The sequence below is a fragment of the Nicotiana tomentosiformis genome, chromosome 9 (assembly GCF_000390325.3).
Source record: "Nicotiana tomentosiformis chromosome 9, ASM39032v3, whole genome shotgun sequence".
In the NCBI taxonomy this organism is placed as follows: domain Eukaryota; kingdom Viridiplantae; phylum Streptophyta; class Magnoliopsida; order Solanales; family Solanaceae; genus Nicotiana; species Nicotiana tomentosiformis.
In genome coordinates, this window is record NC_090820.1 from 32,738,598 (window position 1) to 32,756,308 (window position 17,711).

Consider the following 17,711-nt stretch of genomic DNA (forward strand, 5'->3'; position numbering starts at 1 on the left):
TGCATTTTTTCTCATGATGTACGGTATCATGTCATTCATGACTTTTTAAACACATTGATATGTGGGCATAGAGAGGTATTTCACACTTGCTATTAAAAAAAATGAAACATCTTATTTATTGTGGAAAGGATATTACACTTCGGTAAAAGATTTGTTTTTCAAACTTATTTCAAACTTACTCGTATTTTTGGCATCTTCGGTAAAAGATTTGTTTTTTCACTAAGATATTTGAAAAGCATGATTTCTGGAACTGTGAACGAGCTGAGCATTTTACTTTTGAGATACATCTTTTATTGTTTGTCCTTTGTTGTTATGAACTGTTCTGGAATATTGGTGTTGGACCCGACCTTTGTTCTAGCTCGTCACTACTTTTAACCTAAGGTTAGGTTTGTTACTTATTGAGTATATGGGGTTGGTTGTACTCATACTACACTTCTGCACCTTGCGTGCAGATATTGACTGTTGACGTTGATGTGATCGACAGGAGCCAGAATTGAAGATGTACCTGCGTCCCAATTGTAGCTGCCTCTTGTTCGTGGTAGCCTTAGATCTATAAAACTCTATTTATGTACTTTTCAAACAGACTATGTATTTATTTCATATCTGCTTTGTAAACTCTATTCTTAAAAGATTATGATTTTTACTACCAGTCCTTGGAAAATATATAAAATTCAGTAAATTACTATCGTTTATTTGTCTTGTTAATATCATTGGAATTGGGTAGTTACTAGTTGGCTTACCTAGCGGGTTGGGTTAGGTTCCATCACGACTAGTGGATTTAGGGTCGTGACATCACGCATCCGAGGCCACCCCACGGGGGTAACCCACTTGCTTAGCCTCAAACTGACATCTCTCTATACTCTTTCGCAACCACAACCACTACGCAATTACTTAATCTTCCTTAGTCTGAACTCATCAACAAGACATGAGAATCTACTTTGTCCCATAAATAAACAACATGAAAGAATCCCTCAAAACACTCATAACTCAAGACTGTAAAACACATCCATAGATATCGAGCACTCAAATTCCTTTCACATCCCAAGCAAAATATTCTTCTCATCTCAAAACCATCCGAACACATCCTGCAGTCACATCATACACATCGTATAGCTATCCAACCACTCACGAGCCGTAAATCCCACTCCTAGGGATACTATCGGACATAGAAGTCCAAAAGCACATACTCACACAATTGAAATCACTGTATTCTAACTACGGTAAAAACACGGCCTCAAGTCCTCTAAACTGGCCCATCACTAAAAAAAAACACATCTCGAACTTTATCCATGGAACTATGAGCCATCGATGCACAGCTGATACCGAGCACTCATATAACATACGAGTGAGTGGAAGAAATTCAAAGAGATATGCTTTAAGCTGAATCAATGTCGCACGATAAAGAAAGAAGGATGTGAAGTTTATCCTAAATGCCCTGTAGCCTCTCGAAGATAGGTATGAACGTCATCATACCAATCCGCAAGACTCTACTAGACACTTGCTCATGACTCGTGGAACCTATGAACCTAGAGCTCTAATACCAACTTGTCACGACCCAAAAACTAACCCGTCGTGATGGCACCTAACCCAACCTGCTAGGTAAGCCAAATAGCAATAAAACATAATATAATGATAATTATAAGAGTTAAAAATAAAATAACTAAATTTTATACATCTCTCCAAGGACTGGTAGTACAAGTCATGAGCTACTAAGACTTCGATTTTACACAAAATAAATTGAACTAAAATGATTATAACATCTATTTGGATTGTACATGAATAGTATTCAAATCTAAATCTACCAAGGACAAGTAATAGCCACAACTGGAACACGGGTACATCTGCAATGCCAGCTCCCACCATATACAACAGCAATGACTCTAAGATCTGCACGCAAGGTGCAGAAGTGTGGTATGAGTACAACCAACCCCATGTACTCAATACGTATCCTAACTAACCTCGGCGAGGTAAAAGAAGCAAGAACTATAGATGATACCCACTAACACATGTGCAGTTCATAATTTCAACAAGTATAGAACAGATATATGATCAAAATAGGAAATCTCAGGTAAACTCACTTTGATGCTCACTATTTGTTGTTTTAAAGTGCTCTGCTCAGTCAACAATCCAGCATATAAGGAAGATATGCAAGTAAAATCAGGTAAATAGTCGAGGAAATTTCATGTATAGATGAAATGCAATAACCAAATATCAATCTGTTGCGGCGCGCAACCCGATCTAATAACAGTAACCAGCTCTCCCAGAGCTCACATCAACTAGAAACCCGTCGGTTTCTCACAATCCGCGTGTACACCATCAAGAGAGAAACATGAGAGAGCCACCCCAAGGGGGTGGATCAGTATCCACACGCTGCACGGACAACTCACGTGCTACATGGACAACTTACGTGCTAATAATATGAACCGCATGGCAACTCACGTACTGTAATATCAATATCAGGATCCGCACGGGTAACTCACGTGCTGCATGGCCAAATCACGTGCTAATATCATAATCCGCCTGGCGTGGTCACAGGCACAATATCATAATCCGCCCGGCATGGTCACAGCATAACAACACAATCTGCCCGGCATGGTCATAGGCATATCAACACAATCCACCCGGCGTGGTCACAGGCATATCAACACAATTTGCATAGCGTGGTAAAAGGCATCCAGTCTAAATCATATCATACAGAAGTAAGTATACAAGAACACATGTATATGATTGATTAAATATCATATTTCATGCTCCTAGGCTGGTATAATAATATGTTAAAGTGTAGGCATGTGCAATGTGTTCTATTGTAGCTCAAGTCAGCAATTTATCGCAAAAATAGTAATTCCCAAGTTTATTCAGGGAATTAGCCTCCTTGTAACCTCAAACATGGCTCTAATAGTTCACAACAATGATACTAATACGAGGAACATTATAGCTTAAAGCTTAACAGTCAACTTCTAGGCGTATCATAGCCTAAGCACAACACCGAGCATGGATAAATATACTGGTGCTCGCACATGGGCTCAAACCCCTCACATATGCACACCCATAGCACGTAGCTATCACAAATAATTCAGGAAACTAGTGCCTAAACGAAGTTTAGATAAGATACTTACCTCAAACAAGCCAAAATAATTATCGAGCAAGCCAAACAACCCTCTAAAAATGCCATCCCATGCGTATCAACCTCTCAACAGCTCGAAACAAACCAAAAGCAACTCAAAACATCAAATAATGCCTAAAGAAACAATTCCAAATGATAAAGGTCGAGTCTTTACATATTTACTCAAAGTCAAGCAAAAGTCAAACTCAGGCCCGCACCTCGAAACCCGACAAAACTCATAAAATTTGACAACCCATTCAATTACAAGTTCAATCATACTAATTTCACTCAAATCCGACTCCAAATCGATGTTCAAAACTCAAAATTTTACTTTATGAAATTTTAGACAACCCCTCCACCCCCACCCAACCCCTCTATTTCTCTTTGAAATCATCAATCAAATGCCAAAAACGAAGATGGAATCATAAAATAAAATCAATACCGAGTATAAAACACTTACCCTAATTCATGTGGTAAAAATCGCCCAAATCCGAGCTCCCCAACTCAAAATATGACCAAATAAACAAACCCTCGACAATTCAGAAGCTTGAGGACGTGTGTGCTTGACTTCAAGGGTAGCTGGGATGATCATTTGTCGCTCATAGAATTTGCTTATAACAACAACTTCCATGCCAGTATTCAGATGGCGTCGTTTGAGTCCTTGTATGGTAGAAGATGTAGATCGCCGATTGGGTGGTTCGAGGTTTGAGAAGCTAAACTAATAGGACTAGACCTTGTGCATCAGGCTATGGAAAAGGTTAAGATCATAAAAAAGCAGTTGAAAACTGCTCAGAGTTGTCAAAAATCCTACTCGAATGTTCGTCGCAGAGACTTAGAGTTAAAAGAAGATGATTGGGTGTTCTTGAAGGTATCTCCCATGAAGGGGATCATGCGGTTTGGAAAGATAGGGAAATTAAGTCCAAGGTATGTCGGGTTGTATAGAATCATTCAAAGGATAGGTCAAGCGGCGTACAAGCTTGAACTACCACCTGAGTTGTCATTAGTACACACGATATTTCATGTGTCCATGTTGAAGAAGGTAGTTGGAGATCCGTCCGCTATTGTGCCGGTTGAAACCATCGAGGTTAGTGAAGAATTGTCATATGAAGAAATTCCGGTTGCTATTCTTGATAGGCAGGTCCGAAAGTTGAGAAATAAAGAAATTGCATCCGTGAAGGTGTTATGGCGAAACCAACAAGTCGAAGAAGCTACTTGGGAAGCCGAGAATGAAATGAAAGAAAAGTACCCTCATTTGTTTGAATAGCCATGTAATAGTTCTATGAAGTTGTTTCCCCTAAAGTTTGTATCACTTGTTCGGCTAATATAAAGACACTCCTTTCTAGCTATATGTCCCCCATGAGGCTTCGATTGGTATTATTTTTCATTTTGTTGTGTCATTTAATTCTATATATGTTTCTGAGGTGTGCTTCGGGGGCTCTCTGACAGGTGGATAGGCCTAAATACAAAGGAAACTCTGGCAAAATTTTCAGAAAATTAGGAAGTTAGGCAAATTTGGGGCTGATGGTATGTGGCATAACTAAAGCTGTATTAAGTAAACCTTGATCCTCATTCGAGGACAAATGATCTTAAGTGGGGAAGGATGTAAGGACCCGTAAAAATTTTAACCAAAAACTTGGGGTTTCGTGGTACCAAGATAGATTCCTGCGTTAACCAAAATTTTGGACTGAATAGTACCCTACGGACTTACAGGAAAATGTTTCGCAGAAGAAAGCGTTTCTGCGGCCGCATAATCACTCTGCGGACCGCATAATGGCCGCAGAGTAAAGCAGTAAGTTTGGCCAATTTGAGGTCAGTTTTACGGTCGATTGTGCGACCCATAATCGATATGCAGACCGCATATCGGTCGCATAATTCCTCTTGGGTTTCTGCGGAGGGAGTTCTGCGGTGCATTATGCGACCGCAGAACAAGTATGCGGACCGCATACTGGTCGCATACCTGAGCCGAAAGTTTAGGCCCCTGAGGGCCATTTTTGCGGTCACTTTGTGGACCGCATAACTATTATGCGATCGTATATGCGACCGCAGACCTGTGTCGGGGCACCATTTTTCTTAATTTAAAACCCGACCCCCATTCCGTTAAAACACCCCTTAGGTCTATTTTGAGCTCATTTCTAGAGTGTGAGAGAGAGAGAGAGAGGGTTCAAGAGGGAGGGCCTAAGTTTTCATCAAATTGATCTTCAAACATCACTTAAAGCTTTGGAAATATTCAAGTAGAGCACCAAAATTCTTCACCCTAAAAGGTAAGACTTCATCACCCCAGCTCTTAATTTCAAACATAGCTATAATACAAGGGTGATACTTCATGGGTATGAGGGTGGTTTATCTTGCATGCATGTGTGATAAAGAGTGTGGGGAAAAGTGAGCTAGAACCATGAACGTTTTCCTAATTCTGGGTTCAATTTGTATATTGCTAAAATAGATTGTGGTTGCTAAGGATTCCGGATAATTGTAGAGTCTAAGTATGATCAAGTTGGAACTTACACCAATGTGAATTGAGTGAACAATTGAAAGAGGTTATGTCTCAAGTGAGATGGCTTAGCCGATCGGGCCGAGATCGGACGCCATGCTGTACACATGGTGGCATTTGTGTTGGAATTATTGATTTACATTGTGGATATGGATATGTCTCACTTGAGATGGCTTAGCCGGTCGTGCCGAGACCGGACTCCGTGTAAAAACATGGTGGCATTGTGAGTTGTGGCTTTGGCACTAAAGATTATTAATCTAAAAAGATAGAAAGATTGAACTGAAAACTATATGATCCTTACTTGGTGTTTCTTTGTATTTCTATGAAGTACTTATTGATTATTATGACTGCCTTTCACTGTTCATTCTACTAAGATTGATGTTTGCCTTACATACTAGTACTATTCGACAGTACTAACGTCCCTTTTGCCGGGGGCACTATATCTTTGAATGTAGGTGTTTCCATCGCAGATAGTGTCGATCGCAGATAGTGGTGCTCTCTTTCTCTCGTCACAGCAGTCTTGGTGAGCCCCATTTCTTCCTGGGTTTATGTAGTTCCTCTTTTGTATAAGTTTTCATATTTTGAGGTATAGTCGGGGCCTTGTTGTCGGCATTGTCATGTTGGTCTTTCGTATTATTAGAAGCTCCGTAGATGTTTATGTGAGTGATATATCTATGTTGGGGTGGTCGTTGGATCGAGTTGTACTTTAGAAACTTAACTATGGTATAATGTATATAATGAAAAATGGACTAGCAACATTTATGCATGTATAACTGATCTCTCCCCTGTTTTACAAATGGTGATGTGTTCCCTTTTTGGATTATGAATGAGTCGGGTAGGAAAGGTTTAATAGGCTTGGTCGACCAGATTCACTCGGTTGAGCACCGGTCATGCTCCCCGAGGTTGGGGCGTGACACCACACCTTCCACTTCCGTGACTCCCTCGCCTCTTTTATGCCTCTGCACCTGTGCCCATAGCTCTGCAGGTTCGGTCACACCAGAATCCCTGCCAAACCAGCATAGCCAAAATGATCTGAACTTCGTCTGAAACTCATCTGAGCCCCTCAGAACCCCATCCGAATATACCAACAAGTCCAAAAACATAGCATGGACATGCTCGAGGCCTCAAATTACGCGTAACAAAATCAAAACCACGAATCGCACCTCAAATCAAACTTAATAAACTTTTGAACTTTCAACTTCCAAAACTCGTGCCGAAATATATCAAATCAACCCGGAATGAACTCAAATTTTTCACACAAGTCCTAAATGACATAACGAAGCTATTTCAACTCCCGGAGCCACAATCTGAACCCGATATCATCAAAGTCAACTCCCGATCAAACTTATGAACATTCCAAACTTTTAAATTTCTAAGTTTCGCCAAATAGTGCTGAAACCTTCTAGAAATATCCAAATGAAAATCCGGGCATACGCCCAAATCCAAAATCACCATCCAGATCTAATGGAATCATCTAAACTCTGATCCGAGGTCAAATACTAAAAAGTCAAACTTGGTCAACTCTTCCAACTTAAAGCTTCCTAGTGGAGAATCATTCTTCCAAATCAATTCTAAATCACCTGAAAACCAAAATAGACAATTCACACAAGTGATAATACATCATACGAAGCTACTCAAGATTTCAAATAGCTGGACGAAATTCAAATGCTCAAAATAACCGGTCGGGTCGTTACATTCCCAAAATTAAATCGGCATTTCTAAGTTTGTCATATCAAACTTCCTAGTAAGCATGCGCTTAGTAGCATTTTTGTTAGCAATGTCGTTACTCATTATCAACATATTATCCACATATAAACAAATAATGACTATTTGATTTGGATTATTCTTAATGTAAACACATTTGTCAAACTTATTGATCTTGAAACCATTTGACAGTATTGTTTGGTCAAATTTCGTATGCCATTATTTTGGTGCTTGTTTTAGTCCGTAAAATAATAAGTTGACACATCTTCTTTTCTTTTTCGGGATCTATGAACCTTCAAGTTATTCCATATAAATTTCTTCCTCCATATTTCCATTTAACAAGGCTTTCTTCATATCCATTTGATGGATTTGAAGGCCATACATGGGGTCCAATGCTATTAACACCCGGATAGATGTAATCCTCATTACCGCCGAGTATGTGTCAAAGTAGTCAAGACCTTCTCGTTATCTAAATCCTTTAACAACTAATCTTGTCTTATATTTGTCAATAGTACCATCAGCTTTTATTTTCCTTTTGAAAATCCACTTAGAACCAAAAGGTTTATTTTCGGAGGAAGATCAACCAATTCCCAAGTATGATTACTTAATATGGATTCTATCTCACTATTGACTGCCTATTTCCAATATTGTACTTCCGAGGAAGACATCGCTTCTTTGAACGTTTGAGGCTCAGTTTCTAATAAGAATGTCAAAAGATCTTCTCCAAAGGAAGTAGTTGTCCTTTAACGTTTACTACGTCTTGGATTTTCCTCATTAAAAGTAATTTATTTTGCTTCTTCCCGAGGTCGGTTAAACTTTTTATTAGACAACTCACATTTCTTTTTATACGGATAAATATTCTCAAAGAATTCAGCATTATCTTATTCGATTACTATATTAATATGAATATCGGGATTTTCTTATTTATGAACCAGAAAATGATATGTCTTACTATTTGTTGCATATCATATGAAAACGCAATCAACTGTTTTTGGTTCAATCTTTACCCTTTTGGGTTTAGGGACTTGCACTTTAGCCAAACCCCCCACATTTTAAAATATTTTAAGTTGGATTTCTTTCCTATCCAATTTTCGTATGGAATGTATTACGTTTTTCTATGGGAAACTCAATTGAGTATTTGTTTAGCTGTAAGAATAGCTTCCCCACACAAATTCGGAGGTAAACCAAAACTTATTAACAAGGAATTCATCATCTCCTTTAATGTTCTATCTTTTCTTTCCGCAATTTCATTAGATTGCGGTGAGTAAGGGGATGTTGTTTGATGAATAATGTCATATTCCCAACATATTTCTTCAAAAGGAGATTCATATTCGTCACCCCTATCACTTCTTATCATTTTGATCTTTCTGTTTAGTTGTGTTTCAACTTTATTTTTGTATTGCTTGAATGCATCAATTGCTTCATATTTTCTATTAAGTAAGTAAATATAGCAATATCTAATACTTTCATCAATAAAAATTATGAAATACTTTTTTCACCGCGAGATGATATTGACTTGATATTTGCTGCAAATATATGTGTGAATTAAGTCTAAAAGATTTGAATTCCTTTCAACTGACTTATACTTTGATTTCACATATATTTGACATTTCGACTTATTGCATTCAAACTTAGGCAATACTTCCAAATTAATCATTTTCCGTAAAGTTTTGAAGTTGATGTGGCCTAAACATTCATGCCATAAATTATTTGACTCAAGTAAGTAAGAAGAAGCTAAAATTTTATTCATATCAATGGCAATTACATTGAGTTTGAAAAGTCCCTCGGTATGGTTACTTTTTCCTATATACATTTCATTCTTACTAATTACAACCTTGTCAAAAATAAAAAAATACTTAAAGTCGTTCTTGACTAGAAGTGATGTCGAGACTAAATTCTTTTGCATTTCAGGAACATGAAGGACATCGTTTAGAGTCACAATCTTACCAGAAGTCATCTTCAAATCTATCTTGCATGTTCCTTCAATTTTAGCAGTAGCGAAATTTGCCATAAAACTGTCTCGTCTGGTCCAGCGGGAGCATAAGAAGTAAACAACTCCTTGTTAGCATAAACATGACGAGTTGACCCTGAATCAATCCACCTTTCTCTAGGATTTTCAACCAGGTTGCATTCAAAAAGCATGCCACACAAATCATCTATTTCATCATTCTTCTCAATCATGTTTGCGTGGCTTTTTTTTTTGTCCTTTTCTGGTGCACAACAGTCAGCAGCCTTGTGTCCAAAGTTTCCACAATTGTGAAAATTACATTTGAACTTCTTTTTGCTTGGGTAATATTTTGGTCCAGACGGCTTCTTTCTCTTTTTGTTCGTTAAAGCGTCCTTAATAATATTTGCTCCCATTATTGTTGAGTTTTCACGAGACTTCTTTTCTGTAGCCTTGTTGTCCTATTCAATCCTTAAGAGAACAATAAGGTTTTCTAATGTCATCTCCTTGCGCTTATGTTTCAAGTAGTTTTTAAAGTCCTTCCACATTGGAGGCAATTTTTCAATAACTGCTGCAACTTGAAATACTTCACTTAAAACCATATCTACAATCGTAAATTTAGAATTAATAATATAACCAATATCTTTAATAAAAAGACTGCTTCAATTTATACCTTCGGTAAGGAGATCATGATCGATGACTTACAGTTCTTGAACTTGAGTTATGATAGACTTATTGTTAACCATTTTAAAGTCCAAGAACTTTGCAGCAACAAATTTCTTAAGTCCAACATCTTTTGTCTTGTACTTCTTTTGAAGAGTGTTCCAGTACTCTTTCGAAGTTTCCATGACACTTTAAACGTTGTACAAGCCATCTTCTAAACAACTCAAGATATAATTTTTGCACAAGAAGTCAGAATGCTTCCATGCCTCTGTGACCACAAACTACTCATTATCCGAAGTTTCTTCTCCCAAGACTGGAACGTCCTCACTAATAAAGTACTGCAAACTAAGTGTGGTCAGGTAGAAGAACATTTTTTGCTATCAGTGTTTGAAGTCCACGCTAGAAAATTTTTCAGGCTTTTCTGTCGATGCCATTACCAGTGCAGGCATTGTGCGACTTGAAGACGCAGTAGCCATAGCAGCAGTAGTAGTCCCAACATAACCATTTTGTTGTTTTGTACTTGTTGTCATTTTTCTGTAAAAAGAAATTGGCACAACCAGAATTAGTAAGTCGGTGAAGTTTTTATATCTTCAAACCGAATACAAACAATCGAGTAGAAAATCACAAGGATTTTAAACTCGGATTGAGTAGAAAGTCACAAAGATTTTAATCTCAAACTTGGAATAGAAATACCAAAAATTTTAATCTCCAAAACGGGAGTAGAAAATCGCTAAAAGTTTAGTCTCCCAAACCAGAAAGTAAGATGAACACAGAAATATATATTAAATTCCTTAAGCTTGTTAGTATTATGTATTCAAAACCAGAAAATCACAAGACATTAGTTTAAGAAAATAAAAACAAAAAATTCCCAGCCTATAAGTTTCTTATATGTCCTTAAGGAATTTAATCCCCTCACAGTTGCCCAAGATTTTGGATTAATTCCTCCCAAGAAAGAACGGAATAACTATCATGTGATAGCGGCACTTCAAATTACAGAACTTCAGCGAACTCAAATGGCGGAGCAAATCACACAAAATACTTACGTATTTACTTTGAAAAAGCAATGCAGAATGCAGAAAATAGAGGGGAGAGATTTTCAGATTCGGTGGTGAAAAGTGAGGCTGAGCCTCTCGATTTATAACCAACAAAGTTGAGTCCCAACAAGTGCAAAGGTGTATGTTCGTTGATAAGGTGTCTATTTAACAGAAAGTTTGAATTTTTGTTAAACAAAATATTTGGTCGCGAATTTGACCATTGGTAAATAATACCGTAAAATTCCGCCCAAAATTATTAGGAAAGAAAATATTAAATGACGGAAAAAAAAAAATTGGTCTAAAAAATTACTATTAATCAATCATATCAATTGACCAAATTCAAATCTAAATCCGAAGTCAAGCCGAGCGAGTAACGACAACAACGGCGCTAGGCTTGCTCTTTTCTCAACTCTTTAAGAGCTAGAAGAAGTGTTTCCATATATAAGTACAAGAATTTTCCTCTTTCTGTTCAATGAGGGACAAAGTTCCTTTGTAAAAGAGACTAATTTAAATTTTCATTTCCCTCCATTTCTTTTTTCACTATTTTCCATTCACAACTCCTTTTGTTTTAATTAATAAAACCCAACAATTCCAACAGAGAGGAATATCATTTGAGCTGCATATATATATCCAATCTTAACAAGATTATGACAGAATAATACAAGTATCCTCCAAAGCATTTGATCCATTTTATCATGCAAGGAAAGAGAAAAATAAAGAAGCTAAAATAGTAGAATCATTTGCACTTGCAAATGTTGTGTTTTTCTTATTCCCAAGATTAACTTGCCAATTGGAAAAATACAACTTGCCGTAATCGGGAGATTATTGATATTCGAACTTATAACACTACAATTTCAATCACCGAATTATCAATTGTCCTTCGTATTGTGAATATTATCTTCTATATCTATGTTAATCTTTGCAATCATCAATCAACACTGTATGAAACATTGAAGATTCTTTAGGGTGCAATAACTTTTTATAACACTTCGAATGGAATAGTCCGTACGTCCCTCCCCTCGCCAAACCTGAAGAAAGGAGCAACAATCATCTTCATATTATCATATATATAAGATGTGAAACTAACTATAACAGAAGTTTTTATAGGAGTACAACAGTGTATTCAATGTTCTTTTTAGCACAATTACATAAAATTTCATGAGTTTACACAACGTATATATACATAGCATAATTACAAGCACCTTCCATGTACTTAAAATATGTGTATGACCAAGTAAGTAGTGTCACAATAGAGGTGCATTTTGAGTAACATATTTGTCTTAAGTATTGACATAATTTAATTTCTCTAATAATTTATTTAATTTTATTTACATAGAAAATATCCAGCTAGCTAGACATAGTAGGTATGAATCTGAATTCTGACACTATTGTCTGAATTATGCTAAAAATTCACTCTTAAAATTATGCTGGACAATTTTAAGAGTGAATTTTTCTCTCTAGAAGATAGGCTATCTAAAATGCTGAAATTTTGTTGTATCGCTCCACCACTTAATTTTATCGGATGTACCTGAAGGGACTCGTTCCACCACTTAATACTATGTTAAAACTAAAAGAAAAAGAGAGAGAGAATTAATTATGTAAATTCTAAAGCAAAGAAAGTAAATGAAATATTTTCCCAAATCTACTTTATTTCTTCTCTCTGTGTGACATAATTCTTTCTCTCTTCAAACCTATGAAATATGTATTACCAAAAGGCATATTTGAGCAGAGGCGGAGCCAGGATTTTGAGCTTGTGGTTTTAAAATTCTAATCGTTCTAAATTAATATTTTATGCATATTTAATTGATACAAATACAGGGTCCGAACCAAAGGTACTGGATTCGATCGAATCTGCTCCCGGCACTCTAACTCCGCCTCTGGATTTTTGTGATGCCAAGAATCGTCTTCGTTTTCCCTTCCATCTTTATCTTATTTTCCTATTTATCATATAATCATACAAATGTGTGTTTGTGTGTGTAAGAAGTTGACTTCTTTTATCAAGTAGCTAGAAAAAATCTATAGAGCTGTACTTCATTCTTTTTTCTAACTTTAATTAGTACGTACATGGATTGCCAACGTAAACAGTTGTCGCATCTCTATCTTCCTTTCGTTATTCTCGTTTGCTATCTGAACAATTACGTATGCTAGCTAGTGCATGAATGTGTGCCTATCTTATAGTATCATTTCCTTTTTTCCCGTGAAGGCATCTTTTACGTTGGCAATATGAGATTAATTTTTTTTTCTCGTCCAAGCGAAGAAGACATTTGAGTGCATAGTTATATATATATATATATATATATATATATATATATATATATATATATATATTGTGGGATTATGTAGAATTTTGCTTAAGCGGTATCGCTATTTATATAAAATAAAATAAAATAAGCAATAAATAACATATATATAGGAGTATATATTATCACTTTTGTAGACAAGAAAAAGCCTTGACTTGTTGATTTAATTGAGTCTCAAGTTAAAATAGGTCTAGGGTTCAGTTTTATTTAACTACTTTTTAAACAAAAAAATAAAGTCTCGTTCAAAGATTTGCCCACAAAAATGCTCACAAAACAATCTTATCAAGTGGTGTCATTTTTGCTTTAACTATCACGTCTTCTTTGGGTGCAGTCCTTCCCCAGATCCTGTATGAACACGGAATACTTCGTGAATCGGGCTGTCCTTTTATAGTAAAAAAATTTAATCGTATCACGTGACATTGCTTCGTTCAATGTGCATCCGCTCCTATATATACACTTCGATATGAAAATTTATGTTCTACAAAAATAATCTAACAATCAAGAGATTACTGCAACTGAAACTGCAATATCACAAAGTTCGAACAGATCTTTAATATGCTTAGAACTCAAACACTTGGAGGGAATAACTTTAAATCCGTACAAGTAACCTTAAAAATCGGCCTTTGGGATCCACAAGAGCCAATTATGGGCACTACATTGCCTTAACTTTAGGTCACAGTCCCTCGTGTAGGACATGAACTTAAAGCACTAGCAAATTCCATTCACATAGAACAAGCTGTGGACACCTTTTTTTTTAAGTTTATGATCAACATGTCCAAGATTCCCCATATATGCATATGATGAAAAGCCTGATAAAAGTGAATCAACTTTTGAACTGTCAAGATTTCTCTAGAGAAATCTTTATTTCATTCTCATAGTTTCTAAGTATTTGATATTGGAAAATTTCATAAAGAAGTAAACAATAGAAATATAGTAATATAATATCCTTGGCTAGTATAAAGTTTAGCCACAGAAATGAATGCCTTTTGTTTCTTTTTTAGTCTTAATTTCCAATTTGAGTTAGTATTACGCATATTAAATTAATTATTAGAAAAAATTGCAATAAATATAATGATTTCGTCTTTGATTATACCTTTCAGGATGACGAGTACGTAAAAGGATAATTCTCCAGTACTAGATTTGGCAAATGTTATAATGTACACGTGTGTATACATATGTGTTTATGTGTTACGTTCCTAAATGTAATATGTAATTAATTCATCATGTTTTTGTAGGAAATTAGCAATTAATTCAACAAAACCTTTTAAAAATCAACAGTATTTTATACGACGTCAACTTCAATTTTTGTGCAGTGTGTGATTGGACATAACTATTAGAATTTTCTCTCAAAGTAAAATCGTTTCGATAATATATATATATATATATATATATATATATATATATATATATATATATATATATATGGTTTCGAGTCTCCATAACAATCGATCAAGATCATCAATCTCAAGGTTCGACCACATGTAAATATTGTGCGATGAAACTTTACTCTCACGTGGTCGTGACAAGAAAATATCGATCAACCTAATTATGTGTCGCTCAAGAAATGTCCGACTTATCAATTTATCTGATAACTATAGCTGGCATGTGCATGAAAAGGAATTGAAGATAATATCCTGGACCTCAAGGTTTTGTCTCCTTTCCTTGTTATGTACTATAGTTTTTCTTGTTAGTAAATTTTTCGAAGATAGATATCATTTATTAGCCTAAGGAGATAAGCGATGCATAATTTGCTTACTATATATAGCTGAATATCTTTACACACATTGTTTTCAGCAATTGTTCCCAATATTTGAAGTTATTCAAATAATTAGTTACAATATAAAATAACAACTAAAAGCAGTTTTTATTGTTTTTGTTGGAATGTACAGGCTTGGTAACTATATCTGTTTACATATTGACTTCAAAATATAAATTAGACACAAATTAAATACATAATCTTAGTAACAATTTAAGCATGTGGTCATCAATGTCATTACAAAAATTCTATCCTTTTGCATTTCCATATATTTGTTGGTGAATTGGATTCGAATCATTATTTATTGGACCACAAAAAAGTTTCCAATTGGATAAATCCAACTTCCCTCTCTCCAATTCAGCAGATTCTTCCTGGAAAAAGATGCATCATAATTAAATAATCACTCGATTAAAACTTAAACAAGATTATCTTAACCTGAACCCGATTCCCTAATCATCCCTTTTTAACTTCTAATTTTGCTAACTTCTATCAAAGATCTTGTACCCAAAAAAGGAAAGAAAACATCCCATGAAGTCCACCTTTTGTTCCACTAAGAAAAAGATATATAATGGGAAAAATTAATAGTATTAATTAATTTCGGAGAAAAATTAAGCAACATACAAAAGATGATGGGTCAAGTCATGGGGCACCGACATTACTATTTTGATAAACAAAGAATAATTAAGTTGATAATAAAAGAAAAAAGGGGTCAAGTGATTTAAATTAATGATTTGTCGTATCAAGCAAAGAGAAAAGCCGCAGTATTGACACGTCTCTATTTCCGTATGCAAAGAATCGTTATCATGCAGCATTAAACTTTTTTTTTTAATGTAGTGCCAACATAAATTATCCATCACTATCAAAATTGGTGATTTCATGTAAATTTTGGAACCTATCCAAAAATATTTCCAATAGTGTGAAAGTTACTTATCATTCCTTGAGGATTCACAGAAATTTTCTTAATAATAGTAAAAAATTATTCGTACGTGATATTTACACAAACCCTAAATTACAATACTTTTTTAAAAAAAATGCAATACAATTTATTGTCATGTGTAATAAAAGGAAATTTAATATTAATAGTTTCGAATTACTTTTTTTATTAGTACGTGATATTTACAGCAACCCTAAATTACAATATATTTTTCTTTAAAAAAAGCAATACAATTTATTGTCATGTGTAATATATGGAAAATTTAATATTATTAGTTTCGGAATTACTTTTTTGGATTGGATTTAACTTAGATATATGCACTGAAAAGTAAATATCATTACATTATTAGTAATATAATTTAACCTTCTATAGGATGTTATCTGTTTTATTAATTTTTCAGATTATTAGTTCCACTTGTTATGATAGTGTTAAGTGTATAAAAATTGTTTTTGCAACCTCAGCAAATCTATTTTCTTTTTTTGGCAACCTCAGCAAATCTTTATTCTTTTTTTTTTTTTTGCAACCTCAGCATATCTACACCGTTAAGGAATTCTATAAATATGTCTCATTGTTCCTTCATTTTTCCTCACCTCAAAACTCAACGTCCCTACAAAGAACCACAAGTCACTAAAAACCTCAAACAACATCCACTCCACTATATCCTTAACCTTCCACATTTGCTCCCTCTTTTTTCACATTCAAAACCCTAAATATTTTCTAAGATTTGCAATGGAGAGAGTAAGCAGAATGGTAGCTGAAAAGCCAGTGGTGATTTTCAGCAAGAGTAGTTGCTGTATGAGCCATACAATTAAATCTTTGTTCTGTGATCTCGGCGTTCACCCTGCAGTTCACGAGCTAGATGAGATGCAGAGAGGCGGCCGAGAAATCGAAGCGGCGCTTTCGAGGCTCGGCTGTAACCCTACAGTTCCCGCCGTGTTTATCGGCGGTGAACTGGTGGGTGGTGAAAGTGAAGTTATGAGTCTTCACCTTCAACGCTCCTTAAAGCCAATGCTTAAAAGAGCTGGAGCTTTATGGGTTTAAATTAATTAATAATTTAGAAATATCGATATATACTCGACTTCAATAACAACAATAATAATAATAATATAAGCTAGAGGTGGACATTAATTAGTTACTTTTAGCAACAAAAAGAAAGGAAAAAGAGAGTGTGTATGTGTGTGTAAAGTAAGAGTGCGTAGCGTTATGCTGCAATTTTCTTCAGCTAACTAGCTATATAATTATGGAGTGATAAATAATGTGTTCACTTCTACCCCAGCTTCTCGTTTTGTTATGTAAGCTGTGATCTCTTTTGCGAATAAATCTCAGTTTTTATTAAATAACAGTAGTACTGGCTTCTAGTTATTTTTCTGCCTAAATAATTCCGAATTTAGACGTTGTTGTTTAATTTCTTACATTTTAACATATACAGTTGTTAGTCATGTGCTTATACATCAAAATTTTGTGCGTTAATGGTGATGTTCTTACTCTCTTAGTATCCTTTTTCTTTTGGCGCTCATTTAATTGAAGGGAAGATAGATGCAGTAACTTATTAAAAATGCAGTCAGTAACTTGTTTTAAATATTTATTGAACTAATTAAGCTGTTGATTCTATTTATATCGTTAATGTATATAATTTAAATTTATAGATTATATACGGCATGAGAAGCAACTAGTTCAAATTAAATTGAGCAATAACGTAACTTTTTTTCTTGCAAAATCTAAATTAAAGGAAAGCACTGGCCACCAATAATAGTTCTACTATATATGATAGAAGAGAATATCTA

The 17,711-nt window shown here is 35.2% G+C and overlaps 1 protein-coding gene across 1 annotated transcript; it reads left to right on the top strand.

The window, feature by feature from the left end:
* Positions 1-16,498: 16,498 nt before the first annotated feature.
* Positions 16,499-17,267, top strand: LOC104119300 (monothiol glutaredoxin-S2). Its single transcript, XM_009630766.4, has one exon. The coding sequence runs from the start codon at positions 16,657-16,659 to the stop codon at positions 16,966-16,968; it is 312 nt and encodes a 103-aa protein (XP_009629061.1). The 5' UTR covers positions 16,499-16,656; the 3' UTR covers positions 16,969-17,267.
* Positions 17,268-17,711: the final 444 nt, after the last annotated feature.

Excerpts from the sequence above, each read along its gene's own strand:
- LOC104119300 (XM_009630766.4), top strand. The coding sequence starts at position 16,657 with ATGGAGAGAGTAAGCAGAATGGTAGCTGAAAAGCCAGTGGTGATTTTC.